The following is a 19,213-nucleotide window of genomic DNA, read 5'->3' as shown; positions in this document are numbered from 1 at the left end:
TAAACTCCTTCATGCTGTTCTTTTTTCCAGCAGTAACCTGGACTTGGGATTTCTTTGGTGTTTGAAGGCTCTTTGCTCCATAATACTTAATCCACAGACAGACACCCTCCTTTTAAGTTTATTAGACAATACCAAGCTCAGAGAAGGGATCAAAAGAGGAATTTGGGGATGTGAAGTCTGAACTCAGTGTAACTATTTCCTAGGAAGGAAGAGGAGAAAGGAAGAAAACATTCATTGTATGCCTGCCACGTGCTGTAACCCTTGTAGTTAGTCCTTTCACAAAGACATCCTTTGTTCTTGAACAATCTCAGGTATACATTCCATCCCTGCACATGCGAAAACGTGGATAGGAAATACATTGTATGAGATGATAGCCAATAAGGGCCAGGGGGGTTACAGGTGATTTTAACTCAATTGCCTCAAACTAGTTCTGGTTATGCATGTCCTGATCAAGGTTGATAGGGGTTGACAAAAGATAACAGCTACAAAAAAATGGGACACTCATCTAGTGACTTTATAGGGGTCAACTCCCTTCCAGAACCCACTTTTTTTTTTTTTTTAATCTTCCAGCAACAGCTTTTGACATCTCCTCCTGAGCTTTTAGTGTTTATCCATGGGAGATTGTCTAAATGGAGCTGCTTGGCCATTACAAAAGCAGGTCCAGTCTGTTAGCAGAGTTCTAAGATATATGAGTGAAGTTGCATGACTGACCCTTAACCTAGAGACTAGACTTGCACAGTAATATTGCCCTATAGGTGTTCAAAACATATTTAGGACCCCTCGCTGGAAATATCCTTTGCAGCCAGTTTAGAAGTGATAGAACCTGGTCTCATTGCCTATCATGTCAATTTCCATTTTCCATCCCAAGTGATAATATGCAGTTCGATTGCCCTTTTTTTTCATCTCACACATTCCAAACTTCTTTCTCTTGTGTGTCAGAAATTCAGTTCACTCTCTTATAAAGATTTCCCATGCTGGAAAATAAGAGTCCCTTGAGCCAAGGGCTTTGGTTTTTGGGGAATGCCTCCCAAGAGGCAGTCCAGAGTGGTAATAAGCTGTGACCCCTCAAGGGAAGAGGCCAAGCTGCTGCCCAAGGGGATTTAGAAGGCAAGAACAAGAACTCTTAATTAGATTTTTCTGGGTTGTTTCACAAAAGCTGTTTTCAATCTGGAATGTGTATAATATGCACCAGAATGGTACGAATTAAATTAGATATTCTTCACTTGCTGAAATTTTTCAGTCTTTTATTTAAGGTTCTGGTTTCCTGAACAATGGTGGATGGCATTTTCTACAGTAGCAAGTGTTTGGGATCTGTGCTCTGGTAAATAATGCATTAATTTGGTTTCTAGAAAGTTCGAATAAAATAAAATCATCTTAAAAAGAAGAAAAAGCAAAAGACAGTTTGTTCACAGTCAAAGTAGGATCATTCCAGGCCAGCTAGGACACCTGGAACTGCACTGGTGACCACCATATGCCCCTCCCAGCCTCAGGAAGGTGCTGTGGGAAATTCCCATGGTGCCTTCTCATGGTGAGTGCCCATCTGAGTTGGAGGAAGTCTTCTGGGATACGGAGTCCCTTGGACTGCCCATCACTGGCAAGATGCAGGGGGCTCAAAAGCAATTCCTTGTGAATCTGTCACAAAAGGGGACCTTCGAGCCATCTCCCAGTGGAACCCTACCAACAGGAGAGAAGCCATGTTTTAAAGCACCCTGGGTGGTGTTCTGGTCTCACGAACTACATCTCAGCTGATGGAAAAGGCACCTGTCTTCATCAGTATTTGAAAATGTACTGGCCAGGAAGCATTTCACATGCGGAGTGCCACTGCCCTCCCGTGGTTAACAGAATGACAGTGATCTGTCAGGTGCCCTGCTTTGGTTTATGGATTGAGATGAATGAAAGCCATTTGTTCCTCTATTTTCCCATTTTAATTTAGATGGTAGTCTCTACTGTAGGTGTGGGGAAGGTGAAAGATGTAAATTCTTTGAAATATAAAAATGGAAGTTTTTTCTCAAGTACTCTATCTTCAATTCATAAACCTACTCTTTCTACAGGGGAAAAAAAGCAGTAGAGATATCTCTACTTCTCCACACCTTCACATGATAAAGGCCTTTCGGTTTGGCTTCTTTCCAAATTACAAGGTAAATTCCCAGACAGTAAGGAATGTTTCCAGTTTTGTCAGATCCCATGTTCCTAGCTCCATGAAGAGCACATGGCTTTCAGCAAATATTGGTGAAGAACAAAATTATAAGGTGTGAGAGTTTACGTTCTTTTTCTCTTTATTTTTGCAGCAAACATGGAAAGCAGTGGCTTTTTATTTGATCCTCTTATGCATAGATTATTGCTGGCAGAGGGGACCTTATGCCCCTCAGACCCACTTCCCAGGGCATGGAGGAATGCTTTCAGAGCGGCAAGCCTTGCACCCTCTTCCCAGACATTCAACTCAAAGCAGGTCAGCAATTCCTCTTTACCTAGTTAGAAAGCAAAAGAAATGGCACTGAGATGAAATTTTTCATTAATCAGATTAACAAAAATTGGTAATTATTGTGGGTGATGATAAATTGATTCCTGCATTCTCTTTTGACACTACTAAACTTCAATTTAAGAAAATGTAATGATTTTATTTTAAATCCTTAAAATATCCCTGTCATTTGATCCAGTTAGCCACAAGGATGTTCATGACAGCTATGTTTATAAAGGAGAAATTTTGTAAAATATTAAAAATAGGAAAATAAACATACAAATTATTTGGTAGCCACTTAACAATTTATATTATAAAGCTAACATATACAATAGGTACAAAAGCTATAATATTACAGATAAATGCTTATTGTAAATTCTATAGGGAAAAGTCAATTGGCTATTACTGTGTCTATAATTAGTTACTCTTGCCTAGTCACAAGAGTAACTAATTGCCTGATAAGTTCATTGATATGATACAAAGGACTGGCAATAGTAGGCATCATGTCTTCTTTCTTATTGTAGTGAAAGGCCTCTAGAATTTTTCCATTGTATTAGCCACCTATTGTTGAATAACAAACTTGCCTAAAAGTAAGCTGCTTAAAACAAGAGTGATTTCTTTTGCTTACAAATACTCAATTTCAACAGAGCTTGACAGGAATGACTTACACCTGCTCCACATGGCATCCACAGAGATGGCTCAAACCGAGACTGGACAATCCACTTTCAATACGGATCACACATGTGGCTGGCAAATTAATGCTGGCTGTTGGTTGGCATTTCGGCTGGTCTGGGGCCTGGGAGCAAGGGGCCTTGCTTCTTCTTCAAGTGGGCTTCTCTTCAGCTTCTTGGGCTTCTTCACTGGATGATGGTGGAATTCCCAGAACAAAGAAATCCAGAGCAAAGGTGGTGGCACTTTCACGCTGTCCTTGGAAATCACACAATACAGTTTCCACTGTTCCTTATTAGTTGAGAGAATTCCAAAATTTCACTTAGATTAAGAGGGGGAGGACAGATCCACCCGTGGGGTAGTGGTAGGTTGTATATTAAACAGTAAACTGTGGGATGAGAGACATTCTTATATTCTAAAGTTGGTATTTTAACCTCTCTCATTTACAAAGATATTGAAACACTTTATCTTCAACATGTCCTTTCTGCTCTTTGTATATATTTTATTGAATGCTTTTTTCTCTATTTTTTTAAAGATTTTATTATATTTATTGAGAGAAAGAGCAAGAGCAGGATGGAGAGGGAAAGACAATCTGAAGCTGAGTCTCCACTGAGTGTAGAGCCCAGTGCTTGGCTCCATCCCAGGATCACCATCTGAGCCGAAACCAAGAGTCAGATGCTCAACCAACTGAGCCACCCAGGCACCCGTTTCTTTTCCTTTTTTTGATTTTTACCCCATAAATTGGATGCTTTATTGATGTCTATAATGTGTGCCACCAAGGAATACATCGCTATAGTTTCCCTTTGCCTGTATTTAAGCTTTTTACAAATGGAACCACATATTAGGAATAATTTTTGTTACCACTTTCTTACCAAAAGTTAAGTTTGTGAAGTTGATGAATGTCATTGTGTGAGCTGTGCTTTGTTCATTTTCATTGTTGCCTGGTACTCTGTGATATAAATATAGGACAGTTGATCAACAGTGCTGTATATGGACCATTGACCACTTCCAGGTTTGTTGATTAACATTCTTGTCCACAAATCCTAGTGCAAATTGCATGAGTTGCTTTGGTGCACATCCCTAACAAGGATATTACAGATGCTTCTATTATTAATTAATGCCAAACTGTACCATTTTGTACTCTCACCAGCCAGTATGAGAGTTCCTGCTCCAAAGCCCTATTACCATAATCTGATTTTGCCAGATTTTTTTCTTGTTTATGGTAGCTTTGGAATAGAAAACAATACCTTAATCCTATCTTAACTCACCTTCCTGCATGCCATCTTTCCAAAGAGTAAGAATGTTTTCCCCTTCAGAGTTTGCCCCCTCTGATGCATAGCTCTTAACTGTTTGACTTGGTTGGAAATACTTGGCTGAATATACAGATGCCAGAGATAGAATATGCCTGTATTAGCAAAACTCTGGATCCTTCCATTTCTGCTTTATAGGCTCACTAGATTTAGCTGGAGTTGTCTCTCTCATGACTTTGCCCAAAGCAATAAAAAAATTGTCAACATAAGCCATCATTCTGGATCTTTCCTACCGTTTCCCTAATGCTACAGATTTGGTCAAATTGTAGTCTACCATCCAAAGTAGTGCAGGCCTCAAAACCTGACCAAACATTCTATCACCATGGAATTTGAGGTACCAGCTTCTCAGCCTATGCCCAGCTATAAAAATCAAGGAAGCTGTTAGTGTGGAAGAAGGGAGGATGGGCATTGGTGGACCACCAGCATTCTTGGCCACAGCTTCCTTCTGGCATCACCTTTTTCTCCCCTTATTAACTTTATTTTTGTTGTCTGGAAAAGTCCTTATATTGTCCTAGTTCTTGAATAACAGAGTTGGGTTGACCATTTTTCTCATTCAACCATCTTCCATCTCTCTTGATGGGGAATACTCAGGTGCTCTTGATGGGGAATTCTTGATGGGGAATTCCTCCTTGGCTGCTTTCAAAAACATTTTTGTTTTTGGTGTTTCCATGATTCCTCAACAATGCAAAGGACGGGTTTTTAAAAATTGATCCTACTTGGTACACAGTGGGATTCCTCAATTTGCGGATTTGTGAGAATTTCAGAAAGTTCTCAGCCTTTTCTTGTTGACAGTGATTTTCCTCATTCTCTCTTCTTCTGTTGCAATTTCCCACTAGATGTTTGACTTTCTCATTTTTATCCTGTTAACTTCTTTCTGCCCCTCTGTATCTGTTCTTCTTGTAACTTTTTCATGTTTTTCTAGTTCACAAAACTTCCCTCCAACAGTGTCTTATTGTTAAATCTGTCCATTGTATTTTAAATTGTGATATTTCTTCATTTCTAAATTGCAAATGCAGAATATTAATAGGCATTGTTTTGAAAAGCCAATTTGCTTAACAATTATATCTGTATGAAATGATATACACTTGCACAAAAAAATTATCCTCTAAAAAAAATTGTCCTCTATAACAGATTTTAAAATAAACATCAAACCAGGCCGTTCATTCCTTCAGGCTTGAAAGCCTCTGAGGCCCTGAGCAGAGTCCTGTGTATGGCCATGATGGTCCAGAGAACTACTTTCCCATGCTTAAGGCTGTAACTTTCTCTTGCAAATCATAAATGGAAGACACCTTTGGGTTGGGATAGGGTATTGGATAGAAAGAAATGCAGAGGCCAATGGCCCAGCAGGTGGTGCAGGGCCTTTTGGTGGCGACATGATGATGGGCACTTCTGGCAATGTGCGGTGCTCTTTGCACCAGTGTGAACTGAGCCAACAACCCACAGAGAGGGGAAAGTGCTCTTTAGAACACTTTCAGGAGGATACAGAAGGAAGCAGAACTGGGGTAGGTGTCTTAAGTGGTTTGAGATTTTTTTTCCTGGTCCCCAACTCATTTCCAGAAATATCTAAAGGAAAAGGGAGGGGGAGAACTGTAGATGAATTTTCTGTGGGGCAGACAGTAGAGATTGAGATCTATACCTTTCACAGAGCATGGACTCCAAGGGACTCCAGGGCCTATGGTAAAGGCCCCAGTTCCCCATGAGAGTAGATCTCTCTCAGCTCCACCTGGTGAGACTGGGCTTAGATTCCTCTTTCCAGAGGGGTTTCTTTACTCTCTTTTGATTCTCTCAATGATTCTTTTTTTTTTTTTTTTAATTTTTTTTTTTATTTATTTATGATAGTCACAGAGAGAGAGAGAGGCAGAGACATAGGCAGAGGGAGAAGCAGGCTCCATGCACCGGGAGCCTGATGTGGGATTCGATCCCGGGTCTCCAGGATCGTGCCCCGGGCCAAAGGCAAGCGCCAAACCACTGCGCCACCCAGGGATCCCTCTCTCAATGATTCTATTTGCTTCTCTTCTCTATAGCTTAATGCCTAGGATTCTTGTTTCAGACATAACTTTTTCTCCATATTTCCATCATCCTCACTTCTGTTCCCATAGAAAATGGTTTGCTTGTTAACTAATTACTTGCCTCTCCAATCAACATATAGGTACCAAGGTCACAGGCTTTGTTTTCATTCACCACTCTATCCCCAACGTTTAGAACACTGTTTGGCCTGGAGTTAAGTCCTTAATAAATATTTATTGAATGTTGAATTCTTATTTTGCTTGAGATTCTTTGTAGAGATAAAATTGAGTAATTCTTGGGTTATTCCTAAGTGAAACCTGCTGCACTCAGCACCACAGGTTCTGCTCTACTGAATAAGTACAGAATGGAGTAGTGAATGGAGCAGATTTTTCATGGATGGGATTTAGTAATGTCATCCTTGCCTTCCACAGGTCTGGATTGCTCAGGTAGAGTCAGAAGCCCCATGGCAATAGTGACATTCATCACTGGATTATCTGTTACTTAGAATATGGATTAAGCTGTTACAACAGGATTGCTAAAAGTGGTTTCCTTAAGGGTATGAAAGGGTATGATCTAAAGTATCTTGAGTGTCTAGGAATTTTTTCTTAAAGATTGTATTTATTCACGAGACACAGAAAGGCAGAGACACAGGCAGAGGGAGGAGAAGCAGGCTCCATGCAAGGAACCTGATGTGGGACTTGATCCCGGCAATCTGGGATCACGCCCTGAGCCAAAGGCAGACGCTCAACCACTGAGCCACCCAGGCATCCAAAGTCTCTAGGAATTTAATTTACCAAAAGATGTGTAATACCTCTTCTGGAAAAATTATATAATTTCATTGAGGGAAGAACATAAAATAAGAAACTGGCAAGACATATAGGATTGAAAAAAGTGTTGTAAATCAGTCTATACTGCTCTAAATTACAGGATCGGTACAATCCCAACTGGATTCATAATAGAAATGTACTAATTGATTAAAAAATGTATATAACTGGGACGCCTGGGTGGTGTCAGCAAGGGGTAGAATAGAGAGGCCAGCCTGATCAGATCTTGCTTGGGCAGACCCTGGATTTTGAGAGGCAGCAGTTCTGAGCAGTGAAGAAGAAAGGATGGTGTTTTTAATACAATGTACTGAGGGTTGTGGCAGTGTTTTCATAGGATTTTGTATAGTATTGTGAAGCCATTTGATGTTAGCCGGTAAAGTTAGACTTGGGGAAATTTTGGTGTACCAGGATCTATCAAAAGTGTTCAAAGCAACTGGGATGAAAAGCCAAAAATAACATTGAGGGCAAGAAGCAAATCACACAAGGGGCACCTGGGCAGCTTAGTTGGTTAAGCACTCTTGATTTGGGCTCAGGTTATGAACTCAGGGTTATGAGATCAAGCCCTACCTTAGGCTCCACACTGAGCATGGAGCCTGCTTAAGATTCTTCTGTCCCTCCCCTCCCCCCAGAAAAATTAAAATTAAAAAAATTTTAAAAGCAAATCACACAAGAAGATATGCTATGATTCCATTTTTGGGAAACTCAAAAAATGGGGAAACTAAACAATTCTTGATTGCAAGGGCACATTTAGGTAAAACAATCAAGTGAACCAAGGGATTGCAGGAGGAGCTCTATGACTTCAGGGGGCAAGGAGGCTCACTTTCTCAGGTCCTGGCACCTATTTCAAAATCCACGTAATGACTACAGAGGCGTTCATTTGATTCTTTAGAATATACAAATATATAACATACAAATATATTTTTGCAGTCATCTGCACATATGATGCATCTTACAATTTAAAAATTTTTTAAAATTATGCACTAACAAGACAATGTATTCATAGAATGAATGTTTGCTACCTGCCAGGACCCAGGCTAATTGCTGTGCACAACAATCCCTGAATCACAATTCCATTATTCCCATGCTGGGGCCACTTGGGTCACTGGGAGACATCATCTCTTGTCCAGAGCCACACACGAGGAAGGAGCTGGGTAGGGCTTTCTTTCATCTCAGGCATGGCTGATTCCAAAGCCTGCTCCACCATCTGCCTCACTCATAGCATAGGATGTCCAGGGTAGTACAACAGCCAGAGTCCCTTCACTGGCCACTGGGATATGTGAGCGTGTACTTGGTGCAGGGTCACAGCCCAGACCAGACCCAGGCCAACCCACCCACTCACCAGACCACAACCCAAGCCAAGCTCAGGGAGTATATAGCATGTCCCTGAACACCGTGTGAGGCTGCAGCTTTGACGTGGATCTGACTGAAACACCCTAAGAAAGTTTTAGAGCAGGTGATGCAGCTGCCTGTGAAGTGAGCTCTGTCCAGATGAGTAACATGCAACAGAGTGGGCAATTCAAGCCTTGTTAGGAGCCCCAGGTTTGCCAAGTGGAATGTAACTCTCTAGCTTTTTTAAATTTTTTTAAGATTTTATTTACAGTACAAGTGGTGGGAGGGATGGGGGAGGTCTGGAGAGGGATAAGTAGGCTACTTGCAGAGCAGGGACCCTGATGTGGTGCTCAATCCCAGGCCTCTGGGATCATGACCTGAGCTGAAGGCAGACACTTAAAGAGTCACTCGGGTACCCCTCTTCGGTTCTTTCTTAAATGCTCCCTAAACAAAGACTTAAAAATTTTTTTGTAAAGATTTTGTTTAGAGACAGAACAAGTGGGGGGTAACGAGCAGAGGGAGAGAATCCCAAGCAGGCTCTATGCCCAGTGTGGAGCTGCATGTGGGGCTCAATAATCTCACAACCGGAGATCATGACCTGAGCTGAAATCAAGAATCAGATGTTTAACCGACTGAGCCACCGAGGCACTCCTAACATTTAGTCTGTTCACTCAAGAGTATTCATTCACCGGTATCTACCAAGTGTCAAGTTCTGTAGGGCTGAATTCAATGGGGATGTTGATTTGCCCTTGTCCTGGGACATAGCAAGAAACACATCTATGGAAGGAGAAATCCTCAAAGTATTTAGGAAAGCAGAGGGAGAAATGGGAGAACTCTACAAAACTTCTGGATGTAATTCGTTTTCTAGAAGTGTAGAAGACCCAGGGAAGTGCAAAAGCTGGAAGCTATGATAGGAAAAACCTTAAGCTAGGGATTTCTCATGGTAAGTATCGTTAAAGAGAAAAATGACAAACCATGTATTATTCACAGCAGTCCCCAAGGTCAGGTGGGACAACTGAATGAGTTACCATGTCCAGGAAGATTAGTGCTAGTGTGAACGGAGATGGAGAGGTACTGAGGAAATAGAGGCGGCCCACTGGGCCAAATCAGATGCAGTGAAGGAGGAAGTCTTCCTCACTCCAGCCAAGGTCCTTGGGAACTCAAGGCTGCTAGGAAAGCTGCCAGTTGCAGGGTGCACACCGGGGGGGGGGGGGGGGGGGGGGGGGGTGTTGTGTTAATCTTCCCTTCAGCAGTGCTGATGAACTGACCATCAGGTAGGCACCACTGAGTCAAAGTGTTTAAGATGCCTATCCCAGTTCTCGCTGGCTTAAAGGCACTGGGTCTGGACCCATGGGGCCACTATGCTGACAGAGTGGGATGACAGGTCTGAGCCACCTTGCGGTGCTGGGTTGGGGCAGAATCTTAGCTGTGAACAAAAGGAATAGGATCTCTCTCCTGGAGGCAGGAAGATGCCCTGGGCAAGCTAAACCTAGGTGGGTAAGATCTGTGAAAAATTCCACCTAGGATCCCTTGCCTGATTCATGCTGGGCACAAGTCAACTATGCCAGGGATTCTAGAGGGAAAAAACAACTGTTTATTGTGGGAATGCCAGGAAACAAATGCCTAACCAAGAAGCAAAAGAACACAGCAAAGTCTCTGGTTTGGAGGTCCTGGCCACCAGCACACATAGCTTGAGAGCAGGTATAGGACGCCATGATTATTCTCTGGAAGACAGATGAAGTTGCCAGAATATATCGTTTTTCAAGCCCTTGTTCCCTGAACAGGACCCCTACCCCCAGATAATGCTAATAAGCAAGCTGTTAATACCATCTACTCCTCTCCCTGCTCCCATTTCCTGGGTTTCCTTCTGTACCTGTGTCTCCCCACCTCCTCCCCAGCCATCCTGATCCCAGGAATTAACTGGTGTTGCTAGCCACTTAGAGCACTACAGAGTGCTAGGAGTTCAAGTCCTAAGCACATTGCACTTTATAGTTCTACGGTAGAGGTATCCAAACTTGTTCTGCATAGCCAATGTACAATCACCATGCTTGAGAGTGATGGGATCCCTTCACTACCCCTGTCCTACTGGAAGGGGACCTGGAAATCAGGTTACAGACATTTATAGCTCTTTGGGAGTTAATCAACAAATCTAGGTTCCTCAAAACCTCCACTCTTATTTCTCTAATTTTTAATGGGTCAAATGTTACTAGGAATTCAGGAGAGCTGTTAAGCATATTAAATAGAATTGAAAACACAGAACAGATATGGAGAGCACAACAGGATGACATTTTTGTACACACACCTGTACAACCCTCCCAGAACCTGAAGGCAAGCTGACCTGGTGACAGGCTGGGGCCCCTCTAGTGGTTCCAGAAGACTATACTCTACCTTTAACCTAGGCTGGTATTCAAATACAGAGGCCACTCAGGAAGTGGCCACACAATCAGAAAGGGAGACAGAACATATAGACTCCTAATTCTGGGAAACGAACTAAGGGTGGTAGAAGGGGAGGAGGGCAGGGGGTGGGGGTGAATGGGTGACGGGCACTGAGGGGGGCACTTGATGGGATGAGCACTGGGTGTTATTCTGTATGTTGGTAAATTGAACACCAGTAAAAATTAAATTTATTATTAAAAAAAAATAAAAGATTGGTAATTTGGCCCTTAAAAAAGTGGCCACACAACTGGCATACAGCAGGGCTATCACTAAAAGCCAATTTACTCTACTCTGGCTCTACAGAATTTGCCAGTGCAGACATTAGTAAAAGAATTATCAGGTCTGAACTTAGAAAAAAAATTCCAAGGGCACCACTGTAATATTTACAATTATCCCATTTTTTTTGGAGTGTACACAAGAGTAGCGGGTGGGGACAATCTCAAGCAGGCTCCATGTCCAGCATAGAGCCCAATGATGGGCTTGATCCCACAACCCTGAGATCATGACCTGAGCTGAAATCAAGAGTTGGCACTTAAAAGGAAACTCCCAAGAAGCACTATGTTTTATCTAAAGCAGGCTTTAGAGAAGTAAAACGGAAGTCAAGACTTGAAGTAATCCCAGGCATCTTGATCTGTAAATGAAACACGGAAATGGACAAGACTTTTAGAAACTGTTTATTTTCCGTCAACCTTATTTCCATTCTGTTCCTTCTGTGGAAGAGCAGCTTAAGACCACTCAGTGGTTGTTCCTACCCATTCAGTGGCCTGAGCAGTGGGAGCTGCAGACCAATCTTCAGTGGCTGGCTGAGCGCTCCAGTCTTCTGTTAAGAAAACACCAAAAAATAGTCAGCCCCGCTGCCACCAGCACTGTGCTATGAATTCCACCAAATACACATTTCAAAGGACAAACACGCAAGGCCAGACCACTTCAAAAGCACCCAAATTCAATCTGTCAAGTTATCAGCACAGCTATACCACACTGACATAAAAACCTTTCAATACTAGTATATATAGTCATGGAGATCTTTTAAGTTAGATTATTAGCAAAAATCCAAGTGACTAGCCTGATCTATCAGGATACATACCAGTAGGGAACTGCTGAATAGGCACAGAGGGCACCTGCACGCCTTCAGACCAGTCTGCAACTTCAGGCTGAGTAGCAGTGAACTCAGGAGCCGGAGCCGTCCATTCACCCTGAAATTCCTCCTTAGTTACAGCCTTTTCAGCAGCGGCCTGTTCTTCCTTTTCAATCTGGTTAAGGAAAAAAAGTTTATTGGGACAAATTTTATTTCAAAGAAGCGTTAACCAAGATGTCTGATTTGCTATGTAAACACAGGCCTTTGCGGAGGAAGCTTACCTCTTCAGGATCTCTGTAGAAGTAGAGATCAGGCATGACTTCCCATGGGTGCTCACGGGAAATGGTGCCACGCATGCGCAGGACTTCCCGGGCTAGCATCCACCACATCAGACCCACTGAGTGAGCTCCCTGCAAGAGTGCCAGGTTAAGAAGAGAAACCTAGCCACCTCCCAATTCCACTTTTCTGTCCCATCATCTAGATCCCTGGTACCAAGAAAATAGACACATTTCCCATTTTAAGCACTTATTTTTAACAAGGAGTACTCTAATTAGTGGGTCTCCACTGGACCCATGGGAATTAAAATACAAAAACACAACTATCAAGAACCCCCCCACCCCAATGAAACAAAATACCTAAAGAGTGCCTGGACCCTGGTATTAAAACATCTCTAGGTGATTCTTACATGGAACCAAGGTTTTGAGACCAATAAACTGGACCAATTTGAACCATACACAACCCACCTTTTAAGGACCTCATTGCAGGATTCATCAAGTTGCTCTGAAAACCGAAAAAGCCCAGTAATGCCTGAGTCGCCCAAACAGTTAAGAAATATGGAGAAAAGCAGAAAACAGACCATTTAAAAACCGGGTTCTCCTTAAAGCTCTGACATACCTGAATTCTACTTGTAGCAAGAATTACTATCAAACTCCACTCATTGGGCCAGAGACCCTTGTGGTGTTAGCGAAAAGACTTGCCCCTCATGTAGCACACTACCTACACTTGTGAGTTCATTGGCCAGCCAGTGGCCTCAACTCCAAGCTCTAACAATGTGCAGAGGAATGCCCAACTGTTTCAAGAGTACTCACTATTGAGGCTCTAGTGTGTCATAATGCCATTACCTTGTTGTTGCAAGGGATGGCAATGTCCACGTAGCGCAGAGGAGAGTCTGTGTTACACAGAGCAATGGTAGGCAGGTTAACGTAAGATGCCTCTGTGAGAGGCTGGTGGTCAGCCCTGGGATCAGTAACCACCAGAAGCCTTGGCTCTCGGAAGGCTGCCTGGATCTGGTTAGTGAAGGTTCCAGGAGTGAAGCGGCCAGCAATAGGAGTGGCTCCAGTAGCAGCAGCAAATTTCAGCACAGCTCGCTTGAAGAATTAATACCAAGAGTTAGCAGTGCTCCAGGGATGGCATCCCAGGACCTTCCCAAATGTCCATGTGCAGACACTCAGTTCTGTAACCCCAAAGTAGCCCATGGAGCTGGAGCCCTTCTAATATCCCCTCAACAATGAAAACATCAAAGCACTTCACACCCACAATTCTTTGTCCTCTATGCTACCTGAGAAATACTTATAGACCAGGGCCCAGAAATGCTAACTAAGTACACCCCATCTCCAGGCCGTCTGTCTGGAATGCCCAACCCACTCCCACATCCCTTAGATCACCTGCAGCTCACTGGCTTCCTCACATCTGGAGGCTCCAGGGCCACACCGCCTGGTTTCAAGAACCAACTAATTCACTCCTGGAGTGAATGTGGTAGGTTATTTATGTGCTTCTAACTTCCTCATGGGATCATGAAAGTTAAATTTACCAACACAGACAATACAACAGTGCCCGACAGCAATAAGCACTTCCACGTTCTGGTTCAATTTCGTCACAGCTACCCTATTTTAATAAAGCAGGAATATACTCTTTCCCTTTATAAAACTGGTTTCCTGCATCCCTTCAAAAAAGGCAGACTTGGTGTTTTCCTGCTGTATCTCAAGCCCCTAGCAACACTAGACTTAAAATAAACACACAGTAAATTTCTGCGGAGGGAAATTGAGAGTGGGCACTAATTTTCATTCTTAACGGTCTTCTACCATGCACTGAACTCTAAGTCCTGTCGCAAGCCAGCTTCTGGGGAATAACCCCCTGGAAAACAATCTTAAACTCATGGGAACCAGTTTTACCATCAACCTTCAAGTACAAGAGAACCTGTCTCATTATACAATTTAAATGCCTGTCAAAATCCAAGCTAAACATCTTTTTCAAATTAGAAATGGGCTGAGCGAAATCCTTGCTAGAGCTTTTATATATAGTGGACTCTTGAACACCACCATTAGTTTTAAACCATGGAGATCCACTCATTAAGGACATATTTTACAGTATGGTGTATTTTCCTTTCTACAGCTTAAAATATAGTGTATATATATGTATTAACAAAAGGTGTTAATCGACTGCTTAGCTTACTGGTGAGGCTGCTGAAGGTCAACAATAGGCTATTAACTGTTAAATTTTCTCAACAGAAAAAGAATTGTCAAAAGAGAAAAGGGGCAAAACAGAAGTTTTAACCCACTGGCCATTTAAAGAAATTAAGTTTTCTTTTGTGTTGGCAAAGATTCTTACTCTTAGGAGACTTGAGCCTTAGAAAGGGAGTGGTACCCTATTAGAAAAGCTTTCTTGGGACTCCTGTGTGGCTCAGCAGTTGAGCGCCTGCCTTTGGCTCAGGATGTGATCCCAGAGTCCCGGGATTGAGTCCCTTATCGGGATCCCTGCATGGAGGCTGCTTCTCCTTCTGGTTCTCTGCCTGTGTCTCTAATGAACACATAAAAACTTAAAAAAAAAAAAAAAAAAGAAGAAAAAAGAAAAACGTCCTTAAAAATTTTGCAGTTGAGGAACATCTGGGTGGCTCAATGGTTGAGCATCTACCTTTGGCTCAGGTCCTGATCCTAGAGTCCTGGGAATGAGACCCGCATTGGGCTCCCCAAAGGGGAGCCTATTTCTCCCCTCTGCTTCTCTCTCATCAAGAAATAAATCTTAAAAAAATTGGAATGGACACCCAAATTTTGACTATTTCACCATTTTAAATAGAAAAAAACGGACTACAGAAAATTCTGATAAACCATTTTTAACAAGATCAACTCTCACTACTTGGTGGCGCACGAAAATACACAAGGATATGAAAACTGAAGCTCAACACACCACCAGATGCCAAATTGTATACGTTAAAGACCTCAAATACTAGCAATTCAAGATTTCCAAGTAGTAAAATACTTTTTCTTACTTTTCCTTACACCCACAAGGTCTATAAGCATATTTTTTATAAAAATCTTATTATTTACAAACCTGGCCAGTATTCCTAGATGATATGACACTGACATCAGCTGGGTTTTCAATGGCAACAATGGCACGAGCTGCCAACAGAAGCTTCTCCCAGGTTCTCTTCAGATTTATGATGTAGATACCTATGATGGCAGAGAGCTTTTTAACACCTCGTAACTTGCAATGGATTTTCTTCTCAAAAACAATGTAGCAGTGAGTACTATCAAACTCCAGTCATAGAGACAAGCTCTACTGGTGTTAGCGAAAACCCTGCTGTTTATATAGCACACTTCCGACACTCAGAAGTTCATTGGCCACGGTGGCCTCAACCTTGAGCTTTAATAGTGTGCAGCCCTGATTCAGCAGGCGAAGCACATCTCTCTTCCTGCACTAAGCCTCCCTCCATCAGGCCCCCATGTGGATTCCTACAAGTTCTTAGCCACTTCTTGGCCTCTCGCCACTTTCCTTTTCACCTGCCTCCATGACAGATTCGCCCCAAACTGCTTTACAACGTGCCACTCCCAGGCTTATGTCCTTCAGTGGCTCCATCTTTGAGCTGAAGCACTCACTGCCTTTCCCAACATGCCTTCCAAACCTATTTGTTCCTATCTCCTGCTCCGTTTTATGCTCAGAATTCAGTCAAATGACGGGACCCCTGGGTGGCTCAGCGTTTGAGCATCTGCTTTCAGCTCAGGGCGTGATCCTGGGGTCTGGGGAAGGAGTCCCACATCACGCTCCCTGCATGGAGCCTGCTTCTCCCTCTGCCTCTCTGCGTCTATCATGAATAAATAAAATCTTTAAAAAAGAAAATTCAGTCAAATGAACACGTATCAGTACCTGCAAAATAAAAGGCACAATACAAGATAAGCTAGTGAGCTTCCTCATCATCTTTTTGTCTCACAGCTCCTTCATGAAGCAATCCCATAATCTACCATTTGATATACTCTTCCACTGGAACCCGGAAAGCTAGCCTTCCAAAAACCACCAGAACACTTTAATCTTTAAAATCTCTTAAAAGTAGGGATGCCCGGGTGGCTGGGTGGTTTAGCTCCCACCTTCAGCCCAGGGTGTGATCCTAGGGTCCAGGGATTGGGTCCCACATCAGGCTCCCTGCATGGAGCCTGCTTCTCCCTCTCCCTGTGTCTCGCCTCTCTGCGTTTCTCATAAATAAAATAATAAAATCTTAAAAAAAAAAAAAAAAAGACAACTTCTTAAAAGTAATCTCTACCTCCAGCATGGGGCTCAAACTCACAGCGATGAGAACTGGTCGCATGCTCTACAAACTAAGCCAGTAACGCACCCCACTTTTACTTAGTTTTAAAGCTTATTTCCAATGAAGGGATGTGGTTTCATTTATAACTTAAATGCAATGCCCCTCCCCCCAAACCAAAGCAAAGACTAACCATCACTTTTCCTTTTGTAGATGTACTGTTCCATTTGGAAGTCAAGGTTGGTGCCACCTAAGTGGGTTCCTGCTGCAAGGAATTTGAGGACATCCTCCTCCTTCATTTGCAGAACATCAAGGGCTCCGGACATTGTTAAAGTTTCCCTTTAAGTTACGATGGGAACCTGAAAAAGCAGTTAACAATCCAGCCATATTCATTCCAGATTTAGGGACCAGATGCATTCTAATTACTCTTGAGAGCTAAACAACTTCCTATTGGAATCCAACCCAAGGATACTCTTCAGTTTACAGGCTAGTGTAATGACAATAGAAGAGACGCATCCCACACACTACAGCAAAGAGTGTGGAAGTGGGAAAAACACCCAAATAAACAAAACGAAAAGTGAATTGCCACTTAACCCTCCAGGGTCAGCAGGAGTAAAGCTATGGATGAGCAAAGATAACCAAGTACGAAGATAGGAATCATGGTTAACGAAGTGCAGAAATTGAGCAAGGGAAGCAGAAATGCGAACAAGATTTTTTTTCAAGCAGACTGCAGGTGGGCGCTTCAAAATTCTGGAAACACAACTAATTTTCTCTAAAACCTTGCCAAAAACCTTAACAAAAAAGGGATAAACCAATCAGCCCGAGCCGTTGTAAACAGGCGCCTGGGCCTGAGCGCAGGGCCGAGTGCTGGGGCCCGCCCCGATCGCGGCGCGGCGACGCTTTCTGCACCCCTGCCAACCAGCGCAGGCGAGTCCGCACCCCCCAACCCCCGCACCGGGCACCCCGGGTCCAGCACGACCTCCGCGCCCTCCCAGAGCATTGTGGGAATTTGCGGGCCCGAGCCCGACCACGTGCGGAGCGGCCGGGCGGAGGCGGAGAGCGCGCGGGGTCTGGGATATAGACTCGCTGTTCCTGCCGGCTCCATTCCCGGTCCCCGCACCCCGCACTCCCAACAGGAAGCCCTCCTGGTGGCTCTGGGGGCGCCAGGAACTCTACAAGGCACTCACGCAAAACAACGCCGTATGGACCCTTCCCTGGGTAGCGCGGAAAGGACAGGCGGGCGGAAGTGACGTCCTTATATACTCCGCCAGCAGCCAATGACAACAAAAGCCGAGCGGAAGGACGGCTGGGCACCCTCTTCCCGCGGAGCCGTTTGCGGCGGTGGCGCTTTCCGGCGCCGCGAAGAGGTTCCGCGCCGCGCGGCCGCCCACGGAGTCATGCGTCAGCAAAGCGCGGCTGCGGCGGCGGGGGGTGCGCCCTGGGCTCTCGTCGCCGCTCCCGGCTCCGGGGGCCTTGTGCCGGTCCCTGTCCGAACCTGCGGGTCCCTTACGTCTTGATCACATCGTGCCCAAGTATTCCATCAATAAAAGCCGAAGGAATTATTTTCATTTCTCGGGAGAACAGCTCAGGAATACAGAGTTTGAAATCTGATTATGGGAAATTTTCCTGAATAAATCAAAAGGAAAAAAAGACTACAGAGGGCAGATTTTATTTTTTTAGAAGAGGAATCTCTATCAATAAGTTAGTTTTTAAAAATTTATTCTGTTCCTATAGTACTATGCAGCCACTGAAAAATACTCGAAAGATATTCTGGGATACAAAAAAGACTCCAGGGAGATCATTTTTAAAGACTTGAAGCCCGTGACAACTATTCTACAATTTTTTAAAAAAAAGTTCAAGTCGGTTGAGCTGCCAGTTCTTGATGTTGGCTGAGGTCACGATCGGAGTCGTAACACGGAGCCCCCTCGGCACGGAGCTTAAGGTTCCGTCTCGCCCTTCCCGCCCCGCCCCGCCGCGCCCCCGCCGCGCCCCCGCCGCGCCCCCGCCCCGCCCCTCCGCGCCTCCCCCTCTCTCTCTCAAAACAACAAAACAAAGACGTGGGCGCCTGCGGGGCTCAGCGGTTGAGCGTCTGCCTTCTGCTCAGGTCGTGATCCCAGGGTCCTGGGATCAAGTCTCGCATGGGGTTCCCCGCTGCTGGGAGCCTGCTTCTCCCTCTGCCTGTGTCTCTGCCACTCTCTCTCACAAAAAAATAAAACCTTTTTTAGAAAAGAAAAAAATAAAAAGCTGATAGCAAGGAAACAAACAGGCATGGCTTTAAGCATTCTTCAAAACTATTGAAAATATCTAGGCATTTCGGCTCTCAAAAGAAAAAAAAACCTAGCTGTATGAACTGAATGGGTGGCTTTTAGGGCCAGTTTTCTGTCACTGCATGACTTCTCCGGAGGGCCCTGTGGGACATTCCCAAGCCACCCTAGCAGCTCTGTTCTATAAGCACCCTTCAGTCCCAAGACTACTGCATTACAAGGACATTTTACTCTCAGGTGTTTCTCCACAAAATTCTATTTTTCTCACAAAACAACTTTGCTCCTTTTTTTTTTTTTTTTTTTTTCCAGAGACACAGGCAGAGGGAGA

General features: G+C 43.8%; 1 protein-coding gene and 2 non-coding genes across 3 annotated transcripts; all 3 read right to left on the bottom strand.

Annotated features, from left to right (window-relative positions):
• Window positions 1-11,694: 11,694 nt before the first annotated feature.
• Window positions 11,695-17,930, bottom strand: RPSA (ribosomal protein SA). Its single transcript, XM_041734630.1, has 7 exons — window positions 17,809-17,930; window positions 16,815-16,980; window positions 15,436-15,554; window positions 13,230-13,475; window positions 12,390-12,518; window positions 12,118-12,283; window positions 11,695-11,853 (listed from the first exon to the last, which is right to left on the bottom strand). The coding sequence occupies exons 2-7, from the start codon at window positions 16,945-16,947 to the stop codon at window positions 11,759-11,761; spliced, it is 888 nt and encodes a 295-aa protein (XP_041590564.1). The 5' UTR covers window positions 16,948-16,980; window positions 17,809-17,930; the 3' UTR covers window positions 11,695-11,758.
• On the bottom strand, window positions 13,012-13,166 carry LOC121479152. The gene has a single exon (XR_005984667.1). It is a non-coding gene; the product is annotated as a small nucleolar RNA SNORA62/SNORA6 family (small nucleolar RNA).
• LOC121479153 lies at window positions 15,615-15,764 on the bottom strand. Its single transcript, XR_005984668.1, has one exon. It is a non-coding gene; the product is annotated as a small nucleolar RNA SNORA62/SNORA6 family (small nucleolar RNA).
• Window positions 17,931-19,213: the final 1,283 nt, after the last annotated feature.

Source organism: Vulpes lagopus, chromosome 19, assembly GCF_018345385.1.
Source record: "Vulpes lagopus strain Blue_001 chromosome 19, ASM1834538v1, whole genome shotgun sequence".
NCBI lineage: Eukaryota > Metazoa > Chordata > Mammalia > Carnivora > Canidae > Vulpes > Vulpes lagopus.
The sequence above is the reverse complement of the archived record's forward strand: the minus strand, read 5'-3'. Positions and strand labels throughout refer to the sequence as shown.

Bases quoted from the DNA above. Each gene is read 5' to 3' on its own strand.
- RPSA (XM_041734630.1), bottom strand. From the start codon at position 16,947: ATGTCCGGAGCCCTTGATGTTCTGCAAATGAAGGAGGAGGATGTCCTC. The intron at 15,555-16,814 runs GTTAGTCTTTGC...CTGCCATCATAG, and splicing joins CTACAAAAGGAAAAGTGATG to GTATCTACATCATAAATCTG. The intron at 12,284-12,389 runs GTAAGCTTCCTC...TTCCTTAACCAG, and splicing joins TCTACAGAGATCCTGAAGAG to ATTGAAAAGGAAGAACAGGC.